At 36.4% G+C, this 16,618-nt stretch overlaps 1 protein-coding gene across 6 annotated transcripts in view; it reads left to right on the top strand.

Annotated features, from left to right (window-relative positions):
- Positions 1-16,343, top strand: part of LOC5569749 (monoacylglycerol lipase ABHD12) — a 41,872-nt gene extending 25,529 nt beyond the window's left edge. For 5 of the 6 annotated variants that reach the window (XM_021853110.1, XM_021853109.1, XM_021853108.1 and 2 more), the window contains 5 exons: positions 602-720; positions 779-957; positions 14,819-15,364; positions 15,422-15,583; positions 15,698-16,343. In XM_021853110.1, the coding sequence (XP_021708802.1) occupies positions 602-720; positions 779-957; positions 14,819-15,364; positions 15,422-15,583; positions 15,698-15,862 (1,171 nt within the window). In that variant the 3' untranslated portion in view covers positions 15,863-16,343. Of the gene's footprint in view, positions 1-134; positions 525-601; positions 721-778; positions 958-14,818; positions 15,365-15,421; positions 15,584-15,697 lie in introns of those variants that run through there. The other variant, XM_001652913.2, reaches the window with a different exon arrangement.
- Positions 16,344-16,618: the final 275 nt, after the last annotated feature.

Here is a 16,618-nt window from a genome sequence, read left to right as displayed (position 1 = left end):
TCATTTTTCCAAATTGTTTACAAGAACATACCGCGTATTCCGTTAGCTGCGGCGCTACACGTTTCTGAAGTGCAAGGTTTTATCCTCCATCCCCAGTCGCTCGCTCTCGCTGCACCACAACTGTAGTACTTGTACCCATCCACTTCTGCAACCGTACGCGCGATATGAAAATAAACTAATCTATATTTGCGCACTTCGTTGCATACGGTCAGCTCAGTCAGACCGGCTAAGCCATCCACGCGAAAGAGTCTAGATTTTCTCAGTGCACTGTAATCCACCTAACTATCGAACACTGCCCAGGCCTCGTCCACGGTCAGGTTCAAGCGACGATCTCCGGCACGTCTTCTGTGCCCTTAGCCGGTAAAGATCGATAGATCATAGAGGATCGAACAGGGCGTCGTGTCACGTGTCTGCGGGCGTCAGCGGAAAATCAAGTGAACTGGATAGCACTGCATTGGATCCGGATCGCCCTGGCCCATCAGGATGCCCTATTTTGCGATGCAAAGAAGGCCCATTCTACTGAAGTGCGCGCTTCGTGTTTAGAGCAAATTATGTAACCAGAGCGTTGATTGTTTCGTTTTTTTCTTTTCTCTCTTTGCAGAATCTGTTTGACGACGTGCAAAATCTGCATCCTGGTGTTCGTGATCATCTTCATTGTGTTGCCACTGATATTCAAATTCTCGTTTGCCCTGCAGAAGAGCATCCTGTTTCTGACGTTTAGTAAGAATAAATTATTTTCGAACATGTGCAAATTTCTGATTTCGATTTTCATTTTTAGTCTCCTATCCGCCAAATCTTGATCTCAAACGTCCGGAGAAGAGCGGACTGTACGCGACGCGTAACTTTTTCGTCACCTACCGGGACCAAGAAGAGGACATCGATGTGGATGTCGCGGTGTGGCACGTGCTTCCCAATGATCTGGTTCGCCGGTTCGCCAAAGAACTGCAAATTGATGAGGTAAGGGTTTTAGGGCAATAAGAAGTGCTCTAGTATTGAGCAGTGCAGTGCTTAATTACCACTTGAAAGCCATTCTGTTGCAAGCGATTCTCGTTCTCTGGAGCACATATGAGTGGCACTGCATTTACATTAGGGTGGTTCAAATTACAAAAAAGGATGAAACTTTAAATTTAAAAAATCTCTTAAACCTTTTTATGGTCTTTTAGATAGAAAAGAGTCCTGACAAGTTTTTTATGGTCTTTTAGATAGAAAAGAGTCCTGACAAGTTCAACCATTCGATTGAATAATTAACTCTATTTCCGACTTTTTTCAATGCTGGAACAAAAGTTGTTAGATTTCACTTAAATTTATCGCAATCGCAAAAAAAAAGTTTTTTTTGTGGTGCATCTACACTGACCTGTTTTTTTATCAATAGTTGTAGTATTGAACCATCAAGTTGAGTACTCAAATGAGCCCATAACAGGTTTACACCATTGAATTGAATTGGTTTATGCAAACATGAATTCGTCGGACAGTGAGGGTGCTCTAAAGACACCATGACCGTTAAATGGATTAAAAGTGGCCCAAAGACGTACGTAAGTAATCAAGGCAGACGGTACTTTATACATAAATTTAATAATGACTTGCCCTCATTTGGACTTATTGAAATTCGAAAAATAAAACGATCAGTCTAAAGTTAAACACGTTCGACTGATGGAGTTCTGAAATGTATTATGATTTTACATGCATTTATTTATTTACATGATTTATTTGTGGTTACTTAAATTTACATTGAAAACTCAGATTATAGAGAAATGTAGGTCGGGCCAAATTCTGGAGTTTGAAAATTGTTTTAAAGATGATTCCATATCATTACGAAGCTATACATCATCGGTATTTCGTTATGCATGTAAACTGTCGTGAATCGCAAGTCAGACCCATCTGCATTTTCGTCAAAATTAAGTTGAGTTCAGTTTTCAACATATTTTCCAATGCTCTTTCAGCTGCACTAATAAGATAACAAGATTTGTTCAGAAAAATAGGAAAAAAACAGCAAGTCAAATTGTTCCATAATGAAAAGTAACCGCATATCAGTCCCACTACAGATTTCCACACCGTGTAACACAAAACTGAACCGTGTTTTGATAATCTTTATTTTTCGGACAGATATCATAGTGAAAAGCAAATTATGAAAGTTTTACCAAGATTTGAACATGTTCCAATTCTCTGGAATTTTTTGAATAATCGTATGGAAAACGAGTTTGAAAACTTCACAGCCCATTTTCTCAATGCCTACTTTTCACAGATGGGACTGACTTACGATTCACGGCAGTAAAGTGTGTAGAAAACAAGTTTTATCTAGTTTTCATATAAGTTGCGTCACGTTTTCTGATTACCGACAGTTTACATAAATGTTAAACTATGTAAAATGAAAAACACAGTTCGTTTGAAATCAATCGCTGAACAGAATTGATATAAAGGCAATATAATTTTCATACACAAACATTTATTGACGATCTCGCCAAGGACGAAAAGCCACTATTTGTTTAAAAATCAACATCAAGCATAGCATAGCATAGACTGACTGTATGTACATGTTGCTACTCCGTGATTGATCGGACATGATAAGAACTGCACTTCGATCCAAATAAATAAAAGATGGTACCTACTTTCCGCTTGTTCTCGAATTGCATGGCTCGAAGAATAAGTGTCCACTTAATACACTACACGTTAATGTTTCCAGTGGGCCTTTGAAGCCATTTGAAGAAAGCACCACGTTTCTCACGTAAAGTTTTTCGGCCTAAAGCGGGAATTGAAACCCACTTCTTAGCACGATGCGCGTAACCAAGGCAGTGACACTAAGCGTACGGCTACGAAGCCCACGCACTTTGAGATTATATGTTTGTGCTCACATTGAAGTACTATGGCATTTGGAATATTATTCAATATTTTTCATAGTAATTTCCATACAAACCTTCATCGTCTTTGGGCCATTTTTAAATCTCCACCGAAAGTGCTGAAACTTTGACAGAACTCTATTTCCACCAGAAGATTTGTAAGCAAGATATGATGGATTAGTTTTCAAACTTTTTTGTAATTTGAACCACCCTGATGCACATGTTTCCCCTTGGGAGATCGTCATCGTGTTGCGAATTCGAATGTTGAGCGCAAATAGAGCAGCAACACATGTGCAAAATAATGTTTAAAAGCGAAATTTGACACACAGAGAAAATTGGAGCACGACCGGTCTCGTGCATGACATTGCACTGTGCTATAAATAACGAAAATATTACCGAAGTCGTGTAGACGTTAAATTGTGAATAATGGAAGATGACGTTCTAGGCATTCCTTGCTTTAATTTTTGATCAATGAACAGTTCTGGGGGTGTGTTGGTTCCGGTAATCATATGAAGATTTCGATTGATTCGTTCAAATCACGTTTACTTTTTTAATTTATTTATTAATACCTATCATTCTTCACATTGCTTTCATTTTTATCTCAATTTCTGCAAATCCACAGGGAGCATTTCTAGCGAGTTCTCTGAGAAATTTGATGTAGGGGGAGATCCCCCAGTGCCGGACAGCACCCAATACCGGACAAAGTCGAAAAATTGAGAAATCATGGTCCAATCAAGATGGTGTATTAGTAGAAAATGAAGCTATTATGGAGACTAATGTTTGCGTAGAATAATCCTGCATATCCTTGAATTGTGCATGCCTTTTTAAAAAAGGACAAAAGTTTGAAAATTTTAAAAAAATTGACGTGTCGCCTTAATTTTGAGCCTATTTAGTAATTATTTCGAATATGAAAAAATAATTTAGATCACGCAAGCGTGTTCGAACATAATCCACATTTGATAGTATGAATGTATTTTGTACCATAATTGAACTAAATATGGACAAATTACAATTTTGGTTGAGCAACTCCTATCCCCCAGTTTCGGACAACTTGATTTGTTACATGATATCTTTGTAATTATTGCACCAGTCTCTCAAAATACATTAATTTTTCATGGACTGCTTCGATCATGGTATCAAACATGCAATAAAATTAAGAAGAATGTACATTCAGAACAGCATCGTAAGATGTGTTATTTTTCATCATATATGAAAGAGGTTTTTGATGGACATCTTGCAAACTAAGAAAAACTCAAATTGTTCTATTAAATGTTGCAAATGCATTGAATTGGCAATTATATACTATTCATATAGTAAACACATTCAATGATGTACAAATTCACATAATTTGAGGCATTTCCAGAATGTGTCCGGTATTGGGTGCCACCTTTCAAGATCGATCAATTTGGTACTAAAATACATCATCAAAATGCAATGTCAAAATTCATATTTATATCTTCAAATTTATTTTTGTACACTATAAAAATGATAATATTTATCATAAATGGGTAACACGAGCACATGAAACCAATATTTTTCGATATATTAATTTAGTGGCTTAAGTGTCCGGTACTGGGGGATCTCCCCCTAGTTAGTTGTCAAATTTTGGCAGTACTTCTTTGTTCGTAATTTTTAACAAACTCGTAGAAGATCCTGATAAATGTTGTTGTTGTTTATTGAAATTTTTGGATAAATATCTACTGGGATCAGTTCAAGTGATGCTTACAGAGGCTTTTCAGTACTTTCGGTCAAAAATTAAAATAAGAAGTTTGACAATACTAGGTATTGGAATAGAAGGAAGAAATACACAAAAGCGAAATTTCTGATGAAGTACCGTAATCCGAGGTCAAATTGATCACTGTGTTGAATTTGATCAGGTTTGTACCAAATAGAAAATGCTTAAAACAATGGAGTGTCTCGTTGACATCACAAATATTCTGTAATCGCCAGTAAATAGATATCGTAACTAGTTTTGCCAGAAATATTCATAGTTTTTGAAGGTGTAAAGCAATACTGGTGGAAAAATCATTACCGTAAGTCGGGATGTAGTTGATCAGTGAGGTGAAGATGACGATCTCTCCTTAACCCATGTGTAGAGTTTTGAGTTTTGATTCAGATTCAGTGGTTTACAATTGAGTAACAAGAATATTTTTTTATTTTTGGAATCCTATCACAGTAGCAGTTTTTGGGGCATGTGTGCCACCTTAAGCAATTTGTTCTCTAACCATGTCATAAGCTTATCAAATCCGCCAATTTAGTATTATGATGTAAATTTTATATTTTCTCATAACCATTGTGTCATTTAAAATGGAAAGGAATTGTAAAAGTATTAGTTTTGTACTGAGGGGTGCAGTCTCGAACATTTTGGTAATTCAATTTGAACACAAATTTTTCCACCAGTGCTAACCTGTTTTGCAGCTTCTCTAATATCATCCAATATAAAGTATTTTTTAACACTATGGGGTAAGTGTGCCACCGATTGAATATCAAGTTGATACGTTCATAACTATTTCATTATTTTATTTTTATATTACTTAATAAGGAAAGTCTTGGTGGCAATTTAGGACATATTTCAAAGCTTACCGTCATAAGGAGCTGCTTTATAACAAGGGTTATCACGTGTTAAACTATACATTAGTGAATTCGATAGTATTTAAAAAGTTCAATGCTTGAAACTGTTATTTTTATCTCTATTTCATACAAAACGGACCATTCTATTACGACGTATATAATACTCGACTAGATCAACACTAAAAATTACGGTAACAATTTGTTATTTCAAAATGCTGCTTGCATGTTGATTACGAAATTTTGTTCAGGGTATTTATTTTAATTTACTAATTAGAACAACTTTGTTCCTGCCTACAAGGATATATATGCATAGGTGGTGCGTAAGAATTCCCTTGACAAAAAAAGCTCAATATATCAAAAAACTAGTTAATAAGGAGTGTATCAAAAAGTAGTCGCAAACATTCAAAACAGTCTCTAAAATATTGGGCTGCACCTAGAAACCACTTTTTGATCAGAAATGCTTTACAATGCATTTAAAAATTATGATGCGGTGATATTGTTTCAATAAAGTGGCATTTTGTATGATAATTTTGCAAATTACTAACAGATATCGATGAAAATCTTACACATCTAAAAAAATTGATATGTTAATAAATGTGTTAAATTTTAAGAAAAAATGGTTTTTGTTTATGCTAGTATATTCTGTGCCACAACTCTCATGACACAGTGTAAAAAATATTTTGAAAAGTACATTAACAAGCATTTTAGAGCATAAACAAAAATCGAAAAAAGGCGATTTTTAAGGACCTCGTTTTTTTTCACTCTACAAGTTAATGGTAGTATCGAACGAAAAAAATATTTTTTGATTGGAAATATTAATGAAGTAACGTAAGCAAAAAATGGTACTCTATATAATTACCACTGTATATGACAGAGCTTCAAAAGTTGATTATACAAAAGTGACTTTCTAAAACCGACCTTATTCCAATATTTGAGCTTTCTCGGAGCAATAATTTATTTTTTTTGAAATCCGTTTTACGTGCTGTGTGAAGTAAACATATTTTCCGATAGAATAAGCTTCTCATCCTATTTTGTTTGATATAAATTTTGTTCAATACAAATCATCGAAGCTTAAGAAGACACTTCAAAAATGTAATTTTGTGCAAGATTTTATTTTCTATGCTTTGTAAACCTTGTTGTATTTATATTAAGACTACATATTAATCAATATTTTTTTAGTTGATTCAATATTTGATGAAATGATGGAAATTTGCGTGAAAAAATCTCTGAGATATACCGCTTTGAATGTTTGCGAATACTTTTCGATACACTCTACCTTATACCTTATAAAATACTTGAATCTTGAAATATTTTGCTTTTCGATCATAAAGGACAGATAATTCCCTTCACGGCAAAACACACTACCGATACCTCATCCTGGTTCACTATTATCGGTTTGTTGCTAAAATTTACATTTTTATAAGTTTCTCTCCAACGGATATTTATTGCCAAACACGTGGCACACTTGCCCTTAAAAGTACAAAAAGTATAAAATTTCGTGTGTGAAACTGTGAAATTAAATTAATTAACTCATTACGCGTGGGAAAGATGGACAAGTTATGGGTGAAATTTTGAAAAAAAAATCCTCGTGCTTGGCTAGGATTTGAACCCAGGACTCTTGTATGCTAGACGAGCGCTTTACCAACTAAGCTACCGAGCCACTTGGTGACCCAATAACTGAGTTGGTTACAAGTTTAGAATTCAAATCCCTACAGACCATGCGGACCCCTTTCATAACCCATATGCATCCATCTCATGGACACTACACACGCGGAAAGAGCGAGTGCGATTTATTTAGCGTTGAAACTGTTTGCCTATAGTTGTTGTGGAAGCGATGCTTAATTTGTTTTTAGTTAAAACTAGCTTAAACGTGTTTTATTAATTTTGTGAATATTTTACAGTTATCAGTTAACTTCTCAAAAAATGATGCAACAGTTGTTTTAAAGTGCGTTGAATTTGACACTGGACAAGCTATCTGTTGATGAATAGTATATTATTTATTCTTATTAAGTACACACATTCTTTCAACAAATAAGTGACAGAACTTTCATAAAATTTAAAACTGAATGTTTGGCTATTATCAAAAAATAAATCCATTCTTCCACAAATTTGAGCAAGTTGAATGAATTTATTATTTTATTCTAGGAAGTAGGAATTCTTTATCAGTATAGTTAGCAAGCTGCTTGTGGAACAGAGTGACTATTAATCGTGACTGGGCGACTCATGATAGTGTGACCAGTGAACTATTGAACAGACTTCTATACATTTGACCGCATTTTTTTTTGTAAAGAATGTATATAGTTTGACTGAAAGTAGTAATTTGATGAGAGATTCCAATAATTATTTTATAACCTGAATATTTATTAAACACATTTAACCTATAACGACAAGTTTTAGCTACTGTCAATTGATGTTTTGTCATCACTTCTAAGACCAGCTTAATATTAAAATATCACTGTGATGACATTGGAAAATAATATAATTTGCACTGTTCAAAACATTGTTTTATATTTGGACTTTACGTTACAGTTCTTTCAATTTTCTTCGTATTTTTTACTTTCGACATTTTGGCATTCGATGTTTTGGCATTCGACGTTTTATCTTTCGACGTTTTGTCACCCAACATTAAGGCCAAATCTTGATTTTTTTCATATTTTTTTCTTGGCAAATTAAAACGAGTACAATTATAGACAATATGATCTATATTATCATACGATTCACCATTTTCACAAATATTAGAGTCCTTGATATTTATGCGGTATAAATGACTGTTACATATATTTATTTTTATTTTTATTAGATATAAGTCTAGGTCCGCATGGTCTAAACAAATAAAATTACGGCTGATCGATAATTGATGAAACCAAGGGAAACACTTCACCTTGTGACAAATGGAATAACAATAACGTCTTTTATCACTTGTATTCAAAGCGATTTGAGATTTGATTTAGAATTGTGTTTCAATTTCGTAAAGTATTCTGATAGAAAAAATAGAACGATTATAAATTGAGGTAATTTTCTGATTCAGCTTACCCAAATTCAGTATAGGTATACAGTTGACAGTTGCCCTTCGTGCGCGAACGACGTCTTTTTCATAGCTCAAGCTATCGCGATTACTGTGCAACACAAGATGTCTTCATACAGGAAGAACACTCTTGTAGTGGACTTCAGTGTCTTGCCGAAGCGTCCCCCAACAGATCAGGTTGAGGAGTTCCTCCAGGATTTCGTTAAGCTCGATATGGCCGATGTACGGGACCTTCAACTGCACACTCTTCGAAATTGTGTATACATTGAGATGTACAACGCTGGTTTACCCTCTCGCCTGGCAAAGCAGCACCATCTACGATATTGGCTCGAGCATAACGGAGCTGTTATCATATTCCAATTTACGTGGATGGTCCTACAACAACCATAAGGATCCACGACTTATCACCGCAGATGTCCAATACTACCATCACCGACTACCTAAAGCAGTACGGCACAGTTGTCTCTATTAGTAACGAAGTGTGGAAAATCTATTTCGCCGGAGTGCCGAATGGGGTAAGAGTGGTACGCATGAAGATGAAGAAGCCAGTGCCGTCCCACATTACAATCGAAAATCAATCGTCTCTCGTTACGTATCCAAAAAACGAGAAACAAAAAACATCAACCGAACACGACAAAAAAGATGATCAAGACCAAACGTCCCGCTCGGCTGCTATTAACCACATGAAGCCCGATAACCCACCAACAACACTATCGCATGACATGGACGATGAGGACGACGACGACGATAACGATAGTACGACCAACGATGATCTGCAAACTATCACGAAGCGGCGACTGTCAACCCGAACATCTAGCGATGAAAATAATCGAACACACTGTGATCGTGAGGGTCAAGAGATAGAAGAAGGAAAAGATCGATGCTAGTTAGCGGATTCTGGATGGAGAGTTACCCGTTCTAGAAAATATAAGAGAACGGAAAACGCAAATGAAATAGGTAGAATAACAAATTAACTAATTGTATTATTGTTGTACTGTACTTGAATTGTAATTTATGATGAACTTCAATCCGACACGAATACACCATTAAGGTGTAAAGTGTCGTAAATAAAAAAAATAAAAAAGTATAGGTATAAGAAAATTTATAATTTTCAAACATGTTTTGTTACATGATGGTATTCTGTGATAATCGTGTTAAAAATGATGTGGGATTTCCTATGATCAGTACTACGTCTTCAAATATAATCCAGGAATAATTTAAAAAATCCGGCTCGTAATGGTAAGAGTGATGTACCGTAATCCGGGGTATCATTGATCAGCGGGGTAACATTGATCGGGATGACTCATCATGTAAAACGTTTGTGTCATCATTTATTGATATTTCGAAAGCATGAATGGCTTTTCTCCTTCTTATACTCATGAGCTGATAAAAAATAGTTTTTTTTTGCGAAAATTGGGTTTACTACACGCGTAAATTTGACAACTTTTCGAAACAACGATTTCAATGGTTAAGGATGACACTACAGAGGATTCATATCTCACATAAGTTTTGCAAGCGATATGAGCAAAGAAAATGCGGTTCTTACTTAAAATGGCATCGTCGAAAACGATTCCGTTGTCAAAACTTTCATAAGTATATCCAATCAGGCAACATTAACGAATTATTGTTAAGAATGTAGAATTTCCTTAGGAAATTGCCTACCTTTAGGCATATTCCGCGGTTCAAGGTGTTTTTCTCTAATTTTTAAATAACTCAAACAGTAAAAGTAAGCGTTTGTCCTTCATATTCGGCTTCAGAAGCCATGATTTTAGTAAGTGACGACATTTTTAGTATTACCAAACATTGTTTACATAGGTGATCAATGTTATCGCATATCACCGAAATCGAACAACCCTACAACATTTTTTAACCAAGCGTAAATTTTTCAGAAAACAAAATACAGTATATAGTTACGAGCTATGTGGGGCAGTACTTGTTTGAAAAATATAAAACTTGCAACATTTGCATTTTCTAATGAAACACTTAAGCAATATCCAACAAACTGACCAATGTTATCCCGGATTACGGTACCGTAATTGATCATTTTTTTTTGAATATTTCTTAAATATTTTGTTTGAAAATGCAAATCTTGAAAATTTCATATTTTTAAAACAAGTACTGCCAACCATAGCTCGTGACTATATACTGCATTTTGTTTTTTTAAATGTTTAAGCATGTTTAAAAAAATGTTTTAAGTGATTTTTTTATTTAGCTGATATGGGGTAACATTGATCACCTGTGTAAACAACGTTCGGTAATATTGAAAATATCGTTACTTACTTAAATCACGGCCCCCGAAGCCGAATATGAAGGCCAAACGCTTACAAGTCATTTACCTTTTGAGTTATTTTAAAATTAAAAACACTTCGAACCACGGAATACGCCTTAAGGTAGGCAATTTCCTAAGGGAATCCTATATTTTTTACAGTAATTCGTTAATGTTGCCTAATTGAGCATACTTATGAAAATTTTGACAACGGAATCGTTTTCGGCGATGTCGTTTTTAGTAAGAACCGCATTTTCCTTGGTCATATCGTTTGAAGAACTTATGTGAGACATGAATCTTCGGTAGTGTCATCCTTACCCATTCAAATCATTGTTTCGAAAAGTTAACAAATCTACGCATGAATTAAACGCAATTTTCGCAAAAATCCTCACTTACATTAGCTTATGAATATAAGAAAGAGAATCACCATTCGTAATTTGGAAATGTTCCATCAATAAATGATGGTACGAACTTTTTACGAGATGATTCATTCCGATCAATGTTACCCCGCTGATCAATGATACCCCGGATTACGGTACATGATTTTTAAAAAATCCTTCTCAAAATTTCATTAGAAATCCAAAAACCATTGTTTCAGAATCCCACTTATTTTTGTTTGAAATTCTTGCCCAGGGTTTTTTTTTTGGGAATTGTCTCAAGGATTGCTTAGAAAATCTTTCCCAAGATTCATTTTCAAACACTGTAATGCAATCTGATAAACTTTAATTTTGACAAAAATTGAACTAAGTTCATGAAAAACTCTTGTTTAGAATTATATGAGAACTATGTCCCTTTTCGGTACCAGTTCTGACTCTGTGAAATCCTGTGAACGATTTTGTGAAAATACAACTCAACATTCTGATAGAACATGTTCATGTTTCCGGTGAAATTCATGTCCAGAGTTTTATAAGAATCCACACTTTAAATCAATCAAATTGTTTTATTTTTAGCAACAAATTTTGTTCAAGATTGATGGAATTTCAGTCAAATCTATCAAACAGTAAAGCAAGTTATGCGACAGAGTTTTTCGTACTTGATTCTCATAAAATTATCTCCACTGAAAATTGAACTTTTGAATGAGCTAAAACATTCCCAACATGCCATAGGCTTCTCCTATGTGTGGGCTAGTACTGCTGGCGACATCCTAGTAAGGTTCAACAAGTCTTCAAAGCCCATCGTCATCAGGACTCGAGCAGACTTTCATAAACTGACTTCAAATCAGCAATCAAAGCAGTTGTGAAAATGTACGACATGGCCATGGATAACATTTTAAAGGAAAGTAACATTTTTGTCGAGCCACCAATTCAGCGATCATTTTTTGCACGTGAATCCTGCTTTAATATGCTACAGATCAATATTCGCGGCATGAATAATATTGAAAAACTTGATTCATTAGCCATATTTATCGATAACTTGGGTACTCCTGTGGATATCCTGATAATTTGCGAAACGTGCATCAAACAAGACAGGTCGAGTTTCTACAATATGAATGGATTCTCCTCTATACACTCTTGTCGTACTCAATCTGCTGGAGGCTTGGCTGTTTATGTAAGGAACGGCATTGGCTACGATATCATAAGCAACTCTACTATAGATGGTTATCACCTTATCAACCTACATATACCAATGGACAATTCCGTTTGTTCTATTCACGGTATACATCGTCCTCCAGATTTTGATTTTGTTCGTTTCCGAAACCTCCTGGAAGAAATTTTGGCTTCGTCGAACCTTTCCAAACCAATATTTATCTTTGGTGACATGAATGTGGCAATCAACCGCGACAGACGAGACAAGGAAGAATACATGGACCTTCTACAATCATACGGCATGATAGTTACAAACACTAACATTACACGACCTGAGAGTGACATTATCTTGGATCATTCTATTGCACGAATTGATGACATCACTAGAATCACTAATTACACCATTAGCTGTGAACTTAGCGACCACAACTATGTTCTAACATCTTTGAAAACATTTGTTGCCAGTAACCGTATGCGAACATTGACGAAGACTATCATTAAGTCCGAAGTTGTCGATAGAAAATTCAATGAGTTCATGACAGTCTACGATTGGGCCAATGCGAATCCTAATGAAAGGCTGGTAAAAATTGCAGAAAAGTATATTGAGCTTCGGAACGCGAATACAACTACCAAATCTATGCACGTTAAACTGAAAAAAGAGGGATGTCCATGGTTTAATTATGACATGAAAGTCCTTTGTCATGCAAGGGATACTGCGCTGAAGAGATGGAAGAGAAACCGTACGAATGATCATCTCGCCGAAGTTCTGAGATTAGCCAATAAAAAACTTGTGGCAGCAAAGCGGAAAGCCAAAAAACATTATTATGGTCAATTTTTTAATGCCGGCAATCCCAAAGAACTTTGGAATCGCATCAACGGTCTGCTTCCTAACAAGTTGCTAAGGAGTTACCTGCAGAATAGGAAACAAGCTGTCATTGTTAATGGATGTCGGAGTAGTGAACTTAGTATTGAAATTGGGGTACCCCAGGGAAGCAACCTCGGACCGCTGTTGTTTCTTATTTATGTTAACGATCTGTGTAACTTACGGCTTAACGGTGTTCCTAGACTATTTGCTGATGATACAGTTCTCTCTTATACTGGGCGGACTCCTCAAGAAATAGTTGATAAGATGAGAGAGGATCTTCTTATTGTAAGTGAATACCTAGAAAACAATCTGCTATCACTAAATGTTGCGAAAACTAAATTTATGATAATAAGAGGACCACGCACTATTCTCTCGGAACATACAGGTATCATGTTTAAGAACGAGGAGATTGAAGAAGTTGAATGTTTCAAACATTTAGGTATCATTCTCGATTGTAACTTGTCATGGAAAAATCACATCAAACATCTAGTCCAAACTTGTGCTCCGATTTGTGGCATGCTTAGGAAACTATCCTACTTCCTTCCTAGACACGTTTTATTAAAAATATATTATGCTTTTATAAATAGTCGTTACCAATATGCATCATGTGTATGGGCCTCTGTAGGTGTCAATCAGTTAAAAGCATTGCAGGTGCAACAAAACAGGTGCCTAAAAGCCATATATCGCCTTCCATTCTACATCCTACGATAAATCTATATGATTCTTTCAACCACAGTATAGTTCCAATCGGTGCTTTACATGCATATCAAACCTCAATTGTAATCCATAGAATTATTTGTATCCAAGATATACATCACAATTTTGAGTTACAGAATGTATCACATCAGTACGAAACCCGGAATTTGGACCGTATAGTTGCCTCGAATTTTGCGTCTGAGATAGGTAGAAGAAGATTTTCGTCCATTGGACCTCGCATTTATAACAATTTGCCTAGTAGCGTAAAAAACTGTGAATTTATTACAACATTCAAGAAGAATTTGAAAAAGTATGTGCTTGATCATCTAGGTAGATATCTTTAAGTAGACGAATTATATCAATTAGCATGTAACAATTATTATAACAACAACAACAACACTCTCGGTACTTTTGAGACTTTTTCGAGGAGCTTTGAGTTCATTAAAGTCTTAAAAGTGCAGTGCCGCTATGTATTGCAATAGTTATGCTTAATAAATTTGAATTTGAATTTGAAAGTTAAAATTGACCTAATAATGTGAAACTTGATCTTTCTGAATCAGTCATAAAAGATGGAAAATTTAAGAGAATCTTAAGAAATAATATAAAGAGTCACTTAAATGAATTTCTTCTTCTTTCCTGGCGTTTCGTCTCAAACTGGGAAAGAGCATCTCGGTTTAGTGTTCTTGCGCACTTCCACAGTTAACTGAGAGCTTTCTTTGCCAATTGACAATTTTTGCAAGTGCATATCGTATGGCAAGCACAAAGATAATCTATGCGCTGGGAAGTCGAAAATCCTCAACAAAAGATCCTCGACCTGTGGGATTCGAACCCACGACCCTCAGCTTAGTGTTGCCTTGGTATGTTCTAATTTCAAGTTCGCAACGGACCAGATATGACACGAATCCTTAAACTTTATGCGGGCCGCACAAATTGAACCCGCGGTCCGTACGTGTGACAGCCTTGACCTAGAATTAGTAATGATGAAAACGAAACAAACTAAGCGTCCCTTTTTATCGTTTTTTTTTCTCTATCCAGCCTACTCTATCCAACATGACCGCCCCGGAGGATGTCCGAGAGAAGGTGGACGCAATAGCTACCAAAGATTCGTCGCAATATCGGGAAATCGAGCGAATTCTACACCGCCCGAACCTGAACCTGGACGATAGTGCCACCCAGAAAGACCTGTTCGAGGAGACCCTACGGGCCACCACCAATGATATTGTACTTTATCTCCACGGGAACACTGCCTCACGGGGGGCTTCACATCGAGTGGATTTGTATAAACTGCTGCGCAGCTTGAATTACCACGTGGTGACCCTAGATTACCGAGGGTACGGTGATTCGGCCAACATCTCCCCAACTGAGCGGGGAGTGGTGTACGATGCCCTGGCCGTATATCAGTATATTACCAGTATTAGTAAGAATCCAGTTTACCTGTGGGGCCATTCGCTGGGGACAGGTGTGGCCACACATTTGCTGTCCCTGTTGACTGACATGAGCTTGCCAGGACCGAAAGCAGTCGTTTTGGAAAGCCCCTTCAACAATATCCGGGAGGAAATTTGTGCTCATCCGTTCTCTAAGGTAACATCGATTTTGAAACCTTGGTATTACGAAAAATTATCGTTTTATTCGTTTTAGTTGTATCGACATCTTCCCTGGTTTGATTACACCATTTCGAGTCCCATGTATGCCAATGAGTTGCGTTTCGAGTCGGATCAGCACATTGCCGAGTTCAGGCAGCCGGTGTTGATTCTGCATGCCGAGGATGATCACGTCGTTCCGTTCAACCTAGGTTATAAGGTGAGCTCAATATCTGAACTCGAATGTGCTAGAGCATTTACTATTTGGATAAATTTGAAAATCATGCGATGCTATAATGAAACTAACGCTTCGCCCATTTTTCCCTTTCTGCAGCTCTACCGCACCGCCCTGGACACTCGCGGAAAATCGTGGGGCCCCATCGAGTTCCATCGGTTCGAGAAGACCAGCCACTACGGCCACCGGTACATCTGCCGGGCACCGAACTTGCCGGAGATTGTGATCCACTTCTTCCGCACGTACCGCAACGAACAGTACTGAATTGAGCAGCGCTGTTGCCCAACCGAGGTGAGTTTCAGGGCGCCAAACACCAATCTGCTGCTTCCCATAGGGGAGAGGGAGGAGTGAAATACGCAGTTGTGATTCTTTTTATCAAAATGATAATAATTATTAGTAGGAGACTATTCAGCTCTGTAAGTTGGAGCGCAATAGGCCAGGACAGGATAGATTTTTCCTTAATTGAAGAAACGGATCTTTTTGGATAGATTTTACCTGCTAGAGTATCTAGAAAAAACGTAAAATAAAGCAAACATGTTGGTGATTAAGTAAATTGAGCTACTCTCTCAGTGAATCGTGAATTAGAACGTAGTTACCTAATTCGAGACTCAACGTTTGATTAAAGTAGCGGTAGAGATGAACATTTTTAGATAGGATTTATGCATGATATCCTTACCAATTATGGCAAGCAATTTTCCCATTTGAGGGTAGAAGAATAAAATTTACCTTAGAGTACAGTCGAAAAGGATTACGTTGATTTTGATGACAGCCATACTTACACAGGCACAAGCTATAATTATTTGTGCATGGATTTTTTTTTTATCTATCGGAACACAAACAAAAGTTTAAACGAAGGGAAGTTGTTCGGATCATATTATCTGCACGTAGGTCATTTAAGCATTCATTTTCCATTTATTCGCTTTTTAACCATTTTTAGCAGCAAATTGATTCTTAACTAATGTTGATAATAACAATACTCGTTTCTGATTATCGGTTCAAAAAATACTGAAAAAAATACCG

The sequence above is a fragment of the Aedes aegypti genome, chromosome 3 (assembly GCF_002204515.2).
Source record: "Aedes aegypti strain LVP_AGWG chromosome 3, AaegL5.0 Primary Assembly, whole genome shotgun sequence".
Taxonomy (NCBI): domain Eukaryota; kingdom Metazoa; phylum Arthropoda; class Insecta; order Diptera; family Culicidae; genus Aedes; species Aedes aegypti.
The sequence above is the reverse complement of the archived record's forward strand: the minus strand, read 5'-3'. Positions and strand labels throughout refer to the sequence as shown.